General features: G+C 39.9%; 2 protein-coding genes across 4 annotated transcripts in view; one reads left to right on the forward strand and one right to left on the reverse strand.

Moving 5' to 3' along the window:
• C2CD3 (C2 domain containing 3 centriole elongation regulator) overlaps positions 1–13,206 on the reverse strand; it is a 121,398-nt gene extending 108,192 nt beyond the window's left edge. For both annotated transcript variants that reach the window (XR_011249155.1, XM_069553014.1), the window contains exons 1-3: positions 12,928–13,206; positions 10,015–10,284; positions 7,709–7,866 (exon numbers count right to left, since the gene is read on the reverse strand). Coding sequence is in view for 1 of the 2 variants with exons in the window: in XM_069553014.1 (XP_069409115.1) it covers positions 7,709–7,866; positions 10,015–10,284; positions 12,928–12,982 (483 nt within the window). In the remaining variant the exon portion in view is untranslated. The remainder of the gene's footprint in view (positions 1–7,708; positions 7,867–10,014; positions 10,285–12,927) is intronic.
• A 53-nt stretch (positions 13,207–13,259) lies between these two features.
• Positions 13,260–17,231, forward strand: part of PPME1 (protein phosphatase methylesterase 1) — a 51,206-nt gene continuing 47,234 nt past the window's right edge. Inside the window, exon 1 of one of the 2 annotated variants that reach the window (XM_069553062.1) lies at positions 13,260–13,682. In XM_069553062.1, coding sequence (XP_069409163.1) covers positions 13,582–13,682 — 101 coding nt within the window. In that variant the 5' untranslated portion in view covers positions 13,260–13,581. The remainder of the gene's footprint in view (positions 13,683–17,231) is intronic. The other variant, XM_069553061.1, reaches the window with a different exon arrangement.

A 17,231-nucleotide genomic window follows, 5' to 3' on the forward strand; every position in this document is an offset into this window, starting at 1 on the left:
CGACTCCTAACCCTTCTGTTTCCATACAGTGTACCCAATACACTCCTGTGTTCATCTTGGCAGATCCTCGTTTCAGTCCACAGCAGTTATGCTCTGCCCCAATCAAAGTTCATCCTGATGCTCCTTTGACAACCCCTTCAGTGAGCCTTGTAGATTTTCTATTGGATACATACTACCTTATCACTTTACACTTTAACTGAACATCTCTTTCTTAAAGTATCCTCATTTCCCCCAAAGTTTCTCCAAAGGAAACTACTTCTTTTACTAGCTAGGATAAGGGAGGTTGACTTACTCCTTTTTGGTGCCATTGCCAGACCATCATTCTACTGCCCAAACATATCACAGCTTTTCTAAATTCCATGCCATCCACAAATGCCTTGAATATACCACATGATTCACACATGTGTAATAAAATATCCTTAAGAACACAATTCAGTGTTCTCTCAATGACTCAATGCTCTCTTTAGCACTAAGCTGCCCACAGTCATCTTCTACATTTACAACATATCAGTATTAGAGAGAGAAAACTAGTGTATCTATTTTTCAGACTTATGCTGGTCAATATAGCATTTGTGAAGATTTAAAAATTATTTAACAGTGATTTAAAAAACAGATTTTAGGTAAAAATTTGAATTTCTGGCTTCTCTCGAATAATCAGAAGTTCCAACAATCCTGGGTCCCCATTGCAATGTGGCAAAAATTAGCTGGAGTAGATTTCCCAGGCAAGAATACTGGAGTGGGTTGCCATTTCCTCCTCCAGGGGATCTTCCTGACCCAGGGATAGAAACAGTGTCTCCTGCATGGGCAGGTGGATTCTTTACTGCTGAGCCAACAAGAAAGGCCAAAACTATGCTTAGATGCAAGTGACCACCACCATATTTAAGATATGGAACACCTGCATCACCCCTAAAATACTCCCTTTGTAGTCATATCTTCTCACCTTTAACCTCTAGCAACAATTGAGTATGATAAAATACAATACTCATTTATGATCAAATTATCAGAAAACTTGGGACTTTCTCAATGATAAAGGGCATCTATGAAAAACCTGCATCTAACATATTTAACAGTGAAAAGACCAAATGCTTTCCTCCCATGAACAAGAACAAGGCAAAGATATCTCCCTTGTTTTATCTAAGGCAAATGGATAAAAACTGTGTAATATCCATACAATGGAACACAACTCTATAAGAGAAGTATTGATACATAAATAATATGGATGACTATCAAACCTGACTTATTCCAGTTAATATCTCTTTTCCCCCCTATTAACATTTTAAGAAATGTTAATCCCTCCTGGTTGAGGAGCCAAAGAATATTCACTGTTTTTAATATCTTATTTATCTAAGATATTATTTTGCAAATTCATTTTTGTATTTCAGTCAGTTCAGTTCAGTCGCATTCAACTCTTTGTGACCCCATGACTGCAGCACGCCAGACTTCCCTGTCCATCACCAACTCCTGGAGCTTGTTCAAACTCATGTCTGTTGAGTCGGTGATGCCACCCAACCATCTCATCCACTGTCGTCCCTTCTCCTCCTGCCCTCAATTCTTTGCAGCATGAGAGTCTTTTGCAATGAGTCAGCTCTTCACATCAGGTGGCCAAAGTATTGAAGCTTCAGCATCAGCATCAGTCTTTCCAATGAACATTCAGGGCTGAATTCCTTTATGATTTGACTCGTTTGATCTCCATGATGTCCAGGGGACTCTCAAGAGTCTTTTCCAACACCACAGTTCAAAGTATCCATTCTTTGGTGCTCAGCCTTATTTATTGTCCAGCTCTCACAGCTATACATGACTACTGGAAAAACTAGCTTTGACTATACGGACCTTTGTAGGCAAAGTAATGTCTCTGGCTTTTCAATATGATGTCTAGATTTGCCATTGCTTTTCTTCCAAGGAGTGAGCTACATGGCTACAATCACCATCTGCAGTAAATCTGGAGCCCAAGAAAATAAAGTCTGTCACTGTTTCTATTGTTTCCCCACCTATTCACCATGAAGTGATGGAACTGTATGCCATGATCTTAGTTTTTTCAATGTTGAGTTTTAAGTCAGCCTTTTCACTCTCCTCTTTCACCTTCATCAAGAGGCTCTTTAATTCCTCTTCACTTTCTGCCATTAGGGTGGTGTTATCTGCATATCTAAGGTTATTGGTATTTCTCCCAGCAATCCTGATTCCAGCTTCCGCTTCATCCAGCCCAGCATTTTGCATGATGTACTCTACATATAAGTTAAATAAGCAGGGTGATAATATACAGCCTTGATGTACTGCTTTCCCAATTTGGAACCAGTCCATTGTTCCATGTCCGGTTCTAATTGTTGCTTCTTGACCTGCATACAGGTTTTACAGGAGGCAGGTAAGGTGGTCTGGTATTCCCACCTCTTTCAGAATTTTCCAGTTTGTTGTGATCTACACAGTCAAAGGCTTTACAGTATTCAATGAAGCAGATGTTTTTCTGGAATTTTCTAGTTTTGTGATCCAATGGATGTTGGCAATTTGACCTCTGGTTCCTCTGCCTTCTCTAAATCCAGCTTGTATATCTGGAAGTTCTAAGTTCACATACTATTGAAGCCTAGCTTGAAGGATTTTGAGCATTACTTTGCTAGTGTGTGAAATGAGTGCAACTGTACATTTGAACATTCTCTGAAACTGCCTTTGGGACTGGAATGAAAACTGACCTTTTCCAGATAATTAACCTTGCTTAATTATCCTCCTTTATTTTCTGTATCTTTCTTCACTTGCTTTTCTGTTGGTCTACAAATCGGGTCTCTTACTCTCTACAAGGGGTCAGCAAACTCATTCTGTAAAGGGGCAGAGGGTAAATATTTTCAGCTTTATTGAACAATTTTTTTTAAATGACCCTTTAAAAATGTAAGAAAACTTTCAGTTAGAAAACCAGATTCAGACCACTAGGCAAAGTGTGCCAATTCCTCTTCTAAAGTATCAACAAATTTCTCAATTCTACCACTCACTATCAATCTTTTCCTCTACAATTCAAGTAAATTTTATATGTGCCTCTCATATGCCTGAGCACCACATTAAGTACTTCCATATTTTTTTTCATATTACTTAATCCCTGCAACAAGGCTGTAAGGTAAATGTTATGATCTTTATTTTATAAAATAGGATACTGAAACTCAGAGAGTACAAATGAACACCAACCAATTTTTCCATGTCCAAGTCTGGTGCTATATCCATTAGGTTACACTATCTCTCTGGAAAATAGAAGTCTCTGTTATTTCTACTTCTTCACTGTAATTACTATGCATGTACTTATTCCATAATCTTTCAAAATCTGACCTCTATCTCCAAGACTCTATAAACACAATTCTCAAACAAATCCAATGATATTTAAATTAAAAACATAGTATTATTTTATCAGCTGACATTCAAATAAGGGGAAAAAAATGATCCAACACCTTAGAAAACAGTTAGGAAACAGGCCAGCAGTTCCTCAAAGTTTAAATAGCTACCACATGATCACAATTCTACACCAAGGTATATACAAAGGAACTGAAAGCATCTGTTCACAAAAGACCTGTATGCAAATGTTCATAGCAGCATTATTCATAAAAGTCAGAAAGTTGAAAAAAATGTCCAAATGTCCACCAACTGAAGAATGGATAAACAACACGTGATATATCCATACAATAGAATATTATTTAGCTACAATAAGGAATAAAGTTCTGCTTCATGCTACAACATGGATGAACCTTTAAAACATTATAAAAAGTCGAAGAAGGCAGACACAAAGAGCCACATATTACATCATTTACACGAAATACTCAGAATAGGTAATTTATGGAGACAAAAAGTAGATCAGTGATTGCCAGGGGATGGAGAAAGTAAAAAGGGGAATGACTACTAATGGGTATACTGTTTCTTTTTGCGGTGATAAAAATGTTCTGGAAATAGATAATCATGATGGTTGCACATTCTTATGAATATACTAAAAATTACAGAGTTGTATACTTTAAAAGGGTGAATTTTATGGCATGTGAAGTATATCTAATTTTTTTAAATAGGAAAAGAAGACTTCCCTGGTGGTCCAGTGGTTGTGAGTCTACCTGCCAATGCAGGAAACACAGGTTCAATCTCTGGTCTAGGAAGATTCTACATGCCACAGGGCAACTGGATCTGTGCACAACTACCAAGCCAGTGGTCTAGAGCCCCGACACACAACTACTGAGCTCAACTGCTGCAACAACTGAAGTCCGTGTGCGCCAAAAGCCCACTCCAACAAGAGAGGTTCTCTTCAACAAGAGAAGCCACCGCATCCTAAGAAGCATGTGCACCACTAGAGAGTAGCCCCGCTCGCTGCAACTAGAGAAAGCCTGTGTGCAGCAATGAAGACCCAGCACACTCAAAAATAAATGCATAGATCTTTTAAAAAATAGGGAAAGAACCCATCTAGAATTCTATATTTCAACTGTTTTTATTTTCCCTTGTTTTTTCCCCCTAGTCACTGATCATACACACACGTGAGTACACTTTCAATTCTCTTTGCTATCAATCTAAAATAATTTTTCGATGTTGCTACACAGTCATAACTACATAATTTCATCTTTTATGGAAACAAAATATTCCACTAATAGACTTTGGTTGTAATACTGTCTAATGAAATTGTTTGAATTTTTTCAATATTAGACGTGCATTTCCATAACCAGTCCTAAATATATTACTTTCCTCTATTTTTATGGTTCGGTTCAGTTCAGTTCAGGTTCGGTCGCTCAGTTGTGTCCGACTCTTTGCGACCCCATGAACCGCAGCACGCCAGGCCTCCCTGTCCATCACCATCTCCTGGAGTTCACTCAGACTCACATTCATCAAGTCCGTGATGCTATCCAGCCATCTCATCCTCTGTCGTCCCCTTCTCCTCCTGCCCCCAATCCCTCCCAGCATCAGAGTCTTTTCCAGTGAGTCAACTCTTCGCATGAGGTGGCCAAAGTATCGGAGTTGCAGCTTTAGCGTCATTCCTTTCAAAGAAATCCCAGGGCTGATCTCCTTCAGAATGGACTGGATGGATCTCCTTGCAGTCCAAGGGACTCTCAAGAGTCTTCTCCAACACCGCAGCTCAAAAGCATCAATTCTTCGGCGCTCAGCTTTCTTCATAGTCCAACTCTCACATCCATACATGACCACAGGAAAAACCATAGCCTTGACTAGACGGACCGTAGTCGGCAAAGTAATGTCTCTACTTTTGAATATACTACCTAGGTTGGTCATAACTTTTCTTCCAAGGAGTAAGTGTCTTTTAATTTCATGGCTGCAGTCACCATCTGCAGTGATTTTGGAGCCCCCAAAAATAAAGTCTGACACTGTTTCCCCATCTATTTCCCATGAAGTGATGGGGCCAGATGCCATGATCTTCGTTTTCTGAATGTTGAGCTTTAAGCCAACTTTTTCACTCTCCTCTTTCACTTGCATCAAGAGGCTTTTTAGTTCCTCTTCACTTTCTGCCATAAGGGTGGTGTCATCTGCATATCTGAGGTTATTGATATTTCTCCTGGCAATCTTGATTCCAGCTTGTGTTTCTTCCAGTCCAGCATTTCTCATGATGTACTCTGCATATAAGTTAAATAAGCAGGGTGACAATATACAGCCTTGACGTACTCCTTTTCCTATTTGGAACCAGTCTGTTGTTTCATGTCCAGTTCTAACTGCTGTTTCCTGACCTGCATACAGATTTCTCAAGAGGCAGGTTAGGTGGTCTGGTATTCCCATCTCTTGAAGAATTTTCCACAGTTTATTGTGATCCACACAGTCAAAGGCTTGGGCATAGTCAATAAAGCAGAAGTAGATGTTTTTTTGGAACTCTCTTGCTTTTTCCATGATCCAGCGGATGTTGGCAACTTGATCTCTGGTTCCTCTGCCTTTTCTAAAACCAGCTTGAACATCAGGGAGTTCACGGTTCATGTATTGCTGAAGCCTGCCTTGGAGAATTTTGAGCATTACTTTACTAGCATGTGAGATGAGTGCAATTGTGTGGTAGTTTGAGCATTCTTTGGCATTGCCTTTCTTTGGAATTGGAATGAAAACTGACCTTTTCCAGTCCTGTGGCAACTGCTGAGTTTTCCAAATATGCTGGCATATTGAGTGCAGCACTTTCACAGCATCATCTTTCAGGTTTTGAAACAGCTCAACTGGAATTCCATCACCTCCACTAGCTTTGTTCGTAGTGATGCTTTCTAAGGCCCACTTGACTTCACATTCCAAGATGTCTGGCTCTAGATTAGTGATCATATCATCATGATTATCTGGGTCGTGAAGATCTTTTTTGTACAGTTCTTATGGTATTTCCTTAATATAAGTCCCTAGCAGTAGAATTATTCAGGTAACTGATATATGATCATTTTTATGGCTCTTGAAACACAATGCCAAACTGTTTTTGCTGGTCTGATGCAATTTTGTACCATATGAGAAAAGCAGGAATAATCCAGTCTCATTTTACCACAAAGTTACCACTATAAGGTGTCACTATCTTTCAATAATATTATAAATAAAAATATGATAAAGAGTATAGAAAATGCTAAGTTCTTTCACTTGCATGCATGCCAAATCAGTTTCTTCAGTTGTGTCTAACTCTTTGTGATCCTACAAACTGTAGCCCACCAGGCTCCTCTGTCCATGGGATTCTTCAGGCAAGAATACTAGAGTGGCCTGCCATGCTCTCCCTCCAGGAGAATCTTCCTGACCCAGGCATTGAACCTGAGTCTTCTGAGGCTCCTTCATTGTAGGTGGATTCTTTACCACTTAGCCACCAGGGAAGCTCAAGTTCTTTTATGTAGTTAAATCTATTTCTGGACTTTATTCTCTTCCTTTGACACAACTATGTGCTTGTGGTTTTGTAACAAGTTCTTAAATCTGGTAATGTTATATGTTCTTTTTCGAACTGCTTTCTAAATATCTTCTTAAATTTCTATACATATTTTAGAATATATCTGACAAAGTACTAAACTCACCAAATTTCTCAAGGATTTGAATATTCAGAGTTCTCCAGGAAGAACTCCCAGTCTCCCTCAGAAAGGGACCCTTCTATGTTCTTTCCCACTATCCAGTACATATATCTACTATATATGTATCACACTGTGTTCTATTTGTTACTATCTTCTATTTCATCCTACCTGACTTTGGAAAACTAATTGAAAGGACTATCTCTTATCTCCCTATCCTAAGTTAATGGCACATAATAAACTATCAAAGAAATGTAGGCTGAATCAATGAATGAACATCAAAGATACCACTTAAATGAGTCAAACAAGCTACTACTGCTGGTCACTACCTTAGGAGGTGTGGGAAAAACAAAGAAAGTAGAAAATACTGTCCTGTCTCTCAAGGAATCTATAAACTAAAAGGGAAGGAAATTAAAAGGAAACTACAGATACATGATTTTGGAGACTATGTAAGATTATAACTGAACAATGATTATGTAATTCATGTTATAAAATTAATAGAGAGCACAGAGAAGAATGAGTACAGTAGGAGCTGTGAAGGATTCTTGGAACTTGAGATGGGCAGCAAAGATCTAAGAGGATATGGATAAGTGGGAAATAAGTACAAAACAGTCACTGGGTAAGAACAAAGGCATGGAGTCAGTATTTGCATGGCATTTGGGAGTCATGTACCTTCCCATTCTACAAACAGACTCAAATATTTGTGCCCCTAAAGTTTTACTCTATGTAGCAGAGAATTATGATATTTTTACCTGGAGTTCTCCAAGTTTCTTAGATGCTGGTGAAACAATGGTAAAAAATCCATCGATGTGATGGGTTGGAGAAAGCTGAGCTAGTCCACTGATCTGAACTCTACCAACTGGAAGATGTTCAAGTTTGGTGATTACTTCCAGCACCAGCACAGCCATATCTAATCAGAAACAGTTATAACAACATCAGCAGACATTTTTCATTTACTTTTTTTTTTTTTGGAAGTGGGCAGAGGAGTATACATTACCAAATGTTTTTACTTAAAAAAAAAAAATCACTTTATTTTCAAATAAACTATGTATTACCATATCATTCAGGGGGTGGGAAAGAGTGAACCCAAGATCAAAAAACAAAGTTTTAAAGAAAAGCAATGACAAATATCTCAAATGGAGGGAAAAAAATCACACAGAAATAGTTAGCATATCAACTATTTGATAAGGAAAATACCTTTAAGAGAGTATTTTTTTTTTTTTTTTACATATTTGGCAAGGATTCAGGCTTTAGTTTTGAAATAAAAAAGTAACAATTCTCAGTTTTTAAATTCTCACCGTATCTAGTTTTGAACTGGACAAAGGGCTTCTCTTATATAGATGCAGCAGCTGGTCCCTGCTTCTCAGGAGTATTTTTATTACTTATTCCTCAATAATATCTGGAGGACTGAAATGCTGAGAGCACTTAGAACCAAAAGGAATGGAAATAAACTCCTTAACTGGATTCTTCAATTGGTTGCTTTGACTTAACACCTTCACGGTCCCAATTTATAGCAGGAGAAATACAATGCATGCATATGCAATCTGAGATTATTTCAGAACAGTGTAACTTCTGAATATTTTCTTACCAAAGTTGAGAAAATGATTTTTTTTCACCATCTGTTGAATGCCGTAGTGAAAAGAGCACTGGATTACAATTACAAGATCTGTGATTGTGTTGTGGCTCTGATATTCACAGTCTATTTCTGTGAAAGCCACAGCTGCCTATAAAATAAGCATCACAATACCTGTATCATGGCTGTGAGGAATCGTAGTATTGTAAATAAAACACATAGCACAGAATCCTTTTATATGGCAGTTGCTTAATGGCTGTTTTATGACTTTAGGCAAATTACTTAACATATCACAGTCCCTGACTTATCTAATCATGTAAGTTACCTGGAAATTCTATGCATAAATATAAAAGTGCTCTGTAGAATATAAAATAATGTGCATGTATAGAATATGAGAAATCTATCAATATTTGTTGCTTATTTATTAACAGCCAGGCTCACCTATGTCTCATTAATTTTCTTAATCAGATATCTATGGGTATCTTTTAAAAGCTCTTATCACTTTCTATCTAACATCATAACTAAACTTCTCTGTGAATTTGGTTAGAATTCAATACCATTTGGATTAAATCTTTTGATTCATTTTTGTAATCTCCACAGCACCTAAGCACAATGTCTGATGCATGCTAAGTATTCCATACATATTTTTTGAATAACTGAATTTTCTGTATATTTTGATGTCTTCAAAAATTTCTTCTGGAAATAATGTAAACTTAAGCACAAGTTAATCTTTAATTCACCTCTGGCTCTCTTGTATTCTTAGCCCAACAATATTTGCATGATAAATGCTTTTCACTGACTTTGAATTGATTTGGTAAGTCCACCATCTAAAATGTTTATATGAAAGTTTGACTTGAATAGAGAAATAACACAGTATATTCAGAATGCCTTCCTTGAATAGAAATGAAATTTTGGCTCTTGGTTCCCAGTAGAGGGATTCTCCCTTCTCTGAAAACCTGTACTACTAACTCACTAAAACACTCAATTGGTATTTAGCATGTATTATCTTGTATTATTACTAAATTTTCTATTAGTAAATTTTATATCCTTATTATTAGTAGTTTTTTTCCTTGAGTATAATGGAAGCTCCAGAGTAGAGATTATAGTTATTACTTAAAGAAGTACAACGTAGTGACAAGTGAATGAGTCTTGGTGTCAGAGAGAAGTGGGTTCAAATTCTAGTTTTGCCATTTATCAACTATAGAACCTTATATAGAGTATTCATTTCATCCCTCTGAACTTTGGTCTCACTGTCTATAAAACAGAGAAGATATCTATCTTTCAGGGTTATTAAAGATTAGAAATAATATGGATCAACTGGTAGCACATAGTATACTCAAAATAATGGTGGCAATTATAACATCTCTGAATCCTCAATAACTAACAGTGTCACAGCTGCTAGGAACATAATAATACCTACTGTTAACGACATAGCTACATGCTTCTTATTAGGCCTGCAGATGAACTGACAAGACAAAAACATACCTGTTAGGTAAGAGGTAAACTGCTTCGGACCACAGCGAATAGCGTAACGTGTAGTTGTTCTCACAGCTTTTGGTTCAGTCTGCAATGCATCTCTGGGACAAAAGAGGGTTCCTTCCGATGTTTCTCCCCACCATCTCACCCGGACAAGTACACAAGCAGGAGGCTTTGCAATCTTCCATATGACTTTGTTAATAGAAAGTTTCAGAAAGCAGCGTAGCTGGCCTTCAACCAAGGGTGGCAAGCTTGTAGATGGAGAAATGTCACTTAAACCTGTGGAGGAATCCAAGAATAAAGTCAAAATTTAGTCTAAATACAGAAAACATATAATCTGCTTTTTGAATGAAAAACACATAAAAACATTTTAATCTCTACAGAGAGAAGGCTAATTCTATTTATCCTAATATACGAGAAGAAGCAACTGGCAAACCAGACCACAAAATAACCTATCTGGTCACTTAAGCCACCCTGAAAACTAGTTAGTATTCAGGATTGGATTCAGGTTACTGTGAGGAAAGAACACACCAACTTAAGACATACGCTTCTTTAACTGAAAGATACTAAATGAAAACTACAACGATACAGTATATAGATTTTAAAAAACCTCTGAAGTAGTTGAAATTTTTCCTCCAAGTACTGCTATTCTGATTATGGCAATGTCCAGTTTTAAAAGACACTATTTTTACATAATTCTCATACTTTAAAACTGTCACTAAATATAAACAGCATCAACTCCTGTCAATTCACAAATGACATGTACACCATACAACTCAGTGCTTCCATAAAGACCTCACCTTAAACTGTGTCTTTTCTTCCTGCCAATATCATATAATCAATGAGGACAGAAAGTATCAGCTTTAGATTCCGCCACTATTCTTTAGCATAGTGCTATGTAACTCTGGCAGTGAGAGAAGGTCAATTCTCCCCAGCTAATTCAGGTCACTTTGTGAATAGCATGTCACTTCCTGGAAATATATTGGTTGGCCCAAAAGTTCGTTGGGGTTTTTCCATGCAATGTTACAAAAAACCCAAATGAACTTTGGGGCCAACCCTATAGTAAGTATGGAAAAGGAAATGGCACCCCACTCCAGTATTCTTGCCTGGAGAATCCTGTGGACGGAGGAGCCTGATGGGCTGCTGTCCATGGGGTCACACAGAGTCGGACATGACTGAAGCGACTTAGCATGCATGTTCATAATATTTATGGCTTTTAGACAGATAATAACATGTAAATAAGGCAATTAACCCTGACTTTCTATACAGCTTTCCTTTAATGACCCTGATTGTCTTCCCCTTCACAGTATCTTTTAACCATGACTTACAGGAAGTTTAAGAACTCATTCCAATATTATACACACCTTTCTATTCTTCTCACTTTTCCTTTGGAGAGTGGTCATGCCTCAAGAAGAAAATACCCTGAAGTCTACCAGATCAGAAATTTATATAACTAATTCTTTGGATTTCTAAGAGAACACCCCCTCTGCTTTCTTGAGTGATGACCCACCATAATATTTATGAATAACTAGTTTTAATATAAAAATTATACACAGGCGTGTGCATGACTATTACTGTACATGCAGATGGTATAGTGAGAAGGACATTAGTATGTTATTTCAATTTTGATTTCCCTCCTATCAACCAAATCTACTTTGGTTTGATGTAGGTAGCATAGCACTGAACACTTTCACACTTCTGTTTCATCTCTTGCATCATTCCTGGAAGGAAACACATTGCCTCAAAACTGCCTTAGTTATCTTTAAACAGCAGATAAGATTCATTTCTAGACTGCAGCTTTAGTCCTCAACCCAGTGGCCTAAGGCACTATCACTATTCCAAATACCTCTTTGCCTATAATGTAAAAAGGCAGAGTCACCCAGTTTTTGTTTTGAGGCAGCTCTGCAGAGATTTAATTTTGTTTCCTGATCTGCCCTGGGTTCCTAGGGTGACTGTTCTTGCTGAAGCTAACATTCCCCTGGTCTCCTTAAGTGGACTAACTTGATAAAGTCCTGTTCAACACTTTCACCATCTCAAATCCTTCAGAGATCTTCATACCCTCACCTCCTATCACACTGTCAATCCCCAGTCTTTCTTTCTCTCTCCTCTGTAACTGGCTTTTCTCTACTCCCATCTGTAGCCCTTCATGATTCATGATTGCCTCACACCTCAGTCATTCAACTAACATTTATCGAGTTCTGTTGTGTGCTAGTTTGGGGGGATTCGCTAAGGCCTAAAACGTGATTCTTGCCTATTAGGATTACCGACACACTCTCCAACTTGTTTTCCTTCCAGTCCCATACGGACCCGCAAAGCTCTACATCCCCTTTTCCTGCCCTCACACGCTTATCAAAAACATTCCTAAGTCACGGGGATTTAAGGTACACTTGGTGACGGTAATGGTAGTGTACTGTGTGTTTGAAGGCTGCTAAAGAGTAGATCTTAAACGTTCTCTGCAAAAGAAAAAAAAATTGTAACTATGTATGGTGAAGGATGCTAACGAGACAACTGACAATCATTTCGAAATATATACAAATATCCACTCCAAACGTACACCTAAAACTAACATAATGTTATATGTTACTTATACCTCAATTTTTAAAAAGTAAAAGCCAAAACAAAACCTACAATTTTTTTTGTTCTCTTCCTTTGGAAGCATTTCCTTTTAGCCCTCCCCTCATTCCATTTATTCACCCACTTTGTCCCCTAGTCAAGACCCTATACCGTTTCCATTCTAGGGGGGGTTAAATGCACTCTTTTAACCTTCCGATGCCCTGGGTTTATTTTCCCTCCGCAATCCTCTTCCCCCCTTTTTTAACAGGCGGCTGTGGGAGGTCTTCCTAGAATGCCTAGCGCCCCGCTCCCCGAACTCCGCCCAATCGCCCAACTAAGCTTTCTTCCACCTTTGGTCGTCCAGATTACCTCTCTTCTTGCGGCTACGGCCGCCCCCAGGCCCCTGAGCTTTCCGTTGCTTCATGACGACCCCGAGCTCTTCAACTCAACTACGGCTCCAGCACCTAAGCTGTAGCCTCCCGCCATCCCTTCCCAGGGCGCTGGCGTTCCCCAGCAACCGGCGCCGCTGGGCAGCCTGGGAGGCAGGAAGAAGTGGTTCTTTCTTTAACAGTCTCTGGGAAGCGACGGGAAAAGAAGGCGCCAAGACGCTTTCCTACCAGTAGACTACAACACCCAGGATGCTTTGCTACGCTACCTCTGCAGGGTTGAACGCGGTCGCCTCCAACTGCGCAAGCGCAGAACGCGCTCTTTGCGGACTCCATTGCCCAGGGTACATAGGAGCGCTTCTCTTTCCGGCGAAGGTCGTGGAGTTCTCCGGTAGGGGTCTGAAGGGTCAGAGACTCCGTTACCCAGCACCCTTTGTGGAGTGTTGCTGCGCACTTCCGGTGGAAGTGCTGGGGCGAGGGGGTGGAGTTTACAGAGCCGGTGGGCGGTGCTGCCGGTAGCTGGGTGCTGTCTAAAGGCTACAGGGCGTCGCTAGGGGAGTGAGCTGTGACCGGTTGGGCCGCGCTTAGCTTGGGACGAAGCTTCGGCTACTGTTCGACTACCTGCGGCCTCCCCTTCATGTCGGCCCTCGAGAAGAGTATGCATCTTGGGCGCCTGCCCTCTCGCCCTCCACTACCCGGCAGCGGGGGCAGTCAGAGCGGAGCCAAGATGCGAATGGGGTACGTGACCCGTACCCCTTCTCCCTAGAGGCCAGGCCCCGACCATTGGAGAATGGTGGCTCTCGGCGTTTAGAGTGGCATGGCAAGGGAGGCTAAGGATTGAGAGAATGTTGGCGGCGGCCTGGAGACCTTTACATGAAGTAGAAGGCAGATCTGGGGACTAGGGGAGGCGCCAAGTCACTGGAAATTAGAGGACAAATAGTATTGGAGGGAGAAGGGAATGAGGCAGAGATTGAGGAAGCTGAGAAGATAGTTTAAGAGATGAAGGAGGCACCTCAGAAGAACGGGTGGAGGCTTGAGAAAAGGAAAAAGAGTTGTGACAAAGGTGGAGGGAAATCTTCCAGGGACGGTTGAGGGAAATGAGAAATGACTGAGTGAAAAGTTGAGGGAAATTAGGAGGAGAACTAGGGAAAGATTTGGGAGGAGTAAATCTTTATCTAGTTTCTGTGAGAAACTGTGAGAAAGAAGCTGGGGGAAACGGGACACCTGAGGTAGGGTTGGAGAAGGAAAGAGAACTAGGGAGCAGAAGGTTCTGGAGAGAGTTTCTAAAGGTGAAGAGGCATATTCAGGGAGTGAGCAAGTGACTTAGAGATTAGGTCTCTTAAGGGATGCTGAGAAAGTGTGGGTAATAGGCCTAAGGAAAGATGGAGAACATAGCCAGGAAGACTGTTAGGGGTAGGGGTGATAGGATAGCCAGGAAGACTGTTAGGGGTAGGGGTGATAGGAATGTGCTGAGAAGTGAGGGTAGGGAATAAGGGGAGGAGTGATGAGAGAGAGCATGCAGGGATTTAGAGAGTGAGTGTGGGCTCCAGAGATTGAGAAATGAGTAGAAAACGGGTTTAACTAATGGCTTACTGCAGACAGAAGGTCTGGGAAAGGTTAAAGACGAAGATTTGGGCAATTGATTTTTGCAGGGCAGGTAGGTCTGGTGGAAGTTATGTACTGGTCTGATAAAACTCAGTGAAGTATTGAGAGTAGCATCTTAAAATGTTTTGAGGGAAACCACTGTTTGCTCGAATGGGAGGAGCTGTGTTGGCATTTGGAATTTTAGGTTGTTGAATGACTGGGCCGGGTTGGGGGATCTAAGATGTAGGAGAGAGAGTGTAATGAGTTGCACCTGGGAGAGGTAATTGCTAGAAAATAGGTAATTGATCAGGTAGTCGGTTTTGAGGTGTGTTTGTAGAATCAGACAGGATTCTGGAGACTAGTGACTGTAAGGGATAGAAAAAATACTTAGGTATGTGGTAATCAAGAGTGTGTTTGGAATTCTAGAGATGGAGTGATAGATATTCTTGGAATAAGGACTAGAGAAAAAAAGTCTTAGGTTCTGAAGAAGTAACATGTACAAAAGCTTACCAAAAAGGAGACAAAGATAGGAGATACAGTGCTGTGAAAACAGGTCCTAGGAATGGAGAGAAAGGAGATTAAAACAGTAGGGTAGAGGGGTAGTGAGAATGGTTGGAAAAACCGGAGAAGGAAACAAAAACTTGAAGTGGAGACCTGGCCATGGGTCAGAGTAGAAAAATGAGAAAACCTTGACAGATGAAGGTAAAAGGTAGGTCAGTGAACGCACACAGTACGAAGAGGTGGCAGAAGGCTGCATGTAAGGTAAAATGAAGATTGTTTTGACTTTGGAAGACTAAGGTAGGGCTGTAACATGATCATGGAGGATCTGCAAGCTGATCTGTAGTAGATTATTTGGGGAAGATTAACCTGGACTATAAAATTAATGTAGCATTTACTGTTAATATGTATCTTAGTTGGTGCCTTTCTTAATCTAAACTTTGGTTTTTCAGTATTCCTGTGCTCTTCTGTGAAAATACATAAAAATACTAGCCTTTTAATAACCATATGTGCTTCAGATAAGTTTAGAGCTTAGCTTCTCGTTTTGGCAAAACAAGTTCTCTGAAGATGAAGAACTGAAGAAAAATGCTAAGAGAGTAAAATCTGATTAGCGTCCACTTGGGGCAGCACATGTACTAAAATCTACTGATTAGCTTAATTGTTAGTAACTTAACCTCTTTAACGGAGAAGGCAATGGCACCCCACTCCAGTGCTCTTGCCTGGAAAATCCCATGGATGGAGGAGCCTGGTGGGCTGTAGTCCATGGGGTCCCTAAGAGTCGGACACGACTGAGCGACTTCACTTTCACTTTTTACTTTCATGCATTAGAGAACGAAATGGCAACCCTCTCCAGTGTTCTTGCCTGGAGAATCCCAGGAACGGGGGAGCCTGGTGGGCTGCTGTCTCTGGGGTCACAGAGTCGGACACAACTGAAGCAACTTAGCAGCAGCAGCAGTAACCTCTTTGAGGGCTTCCCTTGTGGTTCAGCTGATAAAGAATCCTCCTGCAATGTGGGAGACCTGGGTTTGATCCCTGGGTTGGGAAGATCCCCTGGAGAACGGAAAGGCTACCCACCCTAGTATTCTGGCCTAGGGAATTACATGGACCAGTCCATGGGGTTGCAAAGAGTTGAACATGATTGAGTGACTTTCACTTTAACCTCTTTAAATAGATGGTTTGATCCTCTTAATTTAGGTTAACTGCTTATTCTGGAAAATAAAGTTCTTTAGAAAGATGCTGCTTTATAGTACTGTGGAAAGAAGAGCATATATTGGTGAATTTTATGTGTTCCTCAAGGGGCTTATTTTCCTGAATTTTTACTTCCTTATTGGAGCATAGTTATGCCTCATGTAACCTTAATGTTAGTGATAATGACTGTCCTTCCCTAGAGTCATCAAACTAGAAGAGAGCTTTGAAATGGTCTTACTGCTTCACCATATAGTTGAGGAAACTGAGCCTTGGAGACTTCTGTTAGGTAAACTAGGAAGCAGGGAGTAGTATATTCTCTTAATAAATGAGAAAACTGAAATGCAGATCTTCCTCATACTTACGCCTCCTAGAAGCTTGGCAGTAGGGCCTCTAAGGACTTGGATCTCAGGACTCTGAGACCCATTGTGTTTTTTGGGTTCATAATTATTATTGTTGGCAATAGTTAATTTGAGTTATGTGTCTTATTCCTTTGCAAATACCCTGGGATTCAGTCTTCCTTTTTTTTTAGTCAGTCCTAGTTTATAAAGTGTCACTTCTGCCAGTTTCGAATCATCCTTTATTTCTAACTTCTTCTCAGTTGCTTTTTTTTAATCTTCCCATCTTTTCCACTCCCCAGCCTTTCTCTTACTCTCAGGTTAGACCTGTTCCTTTGGCAGTATCTTATATGACTTACTCTTTCAACTATTTTTCATAATCTCTTGCCTTTAGTTTCAATAAACCTTGTTTAGCTGTGTTTGCATATTCAGGGTGGTTTTGAAATTTTGTTTTTTCTTGAGTTTCCATAATTTATTTTTTTCCAATTGGATTTGGTAATTCCAAAGTATTACTGGATAAAGCTATAATAGCAATTACTTTTTTGTTTTTGTTAGTATTGTGTGCCAGGCATTGTGGCAGTAGCTTTATGTATGTTATTTCTTGGGTAAGGCCTGAAAGCCTGGTTTTATTGTTCCCTGATAGATGCCAGTAGATGATGCTCAGAACAGTGGTTTTGAACTT

Source organism: Ovis canadensis, chromosome 15, assembly GCF_042477335.2.
Source record: "Ovis canadensis isolate MfBH-ARS-UI-01 breed Bighorn chromosome 15, ARS-UI_OviCan_v2, whole genome shotgun sequence".
Lineage (NCBI taxonomy): Eukaryota > Metazoa > Chordata > Mammalia > Artiodactyla > Bovidae > Ovis > Ovis canadensis.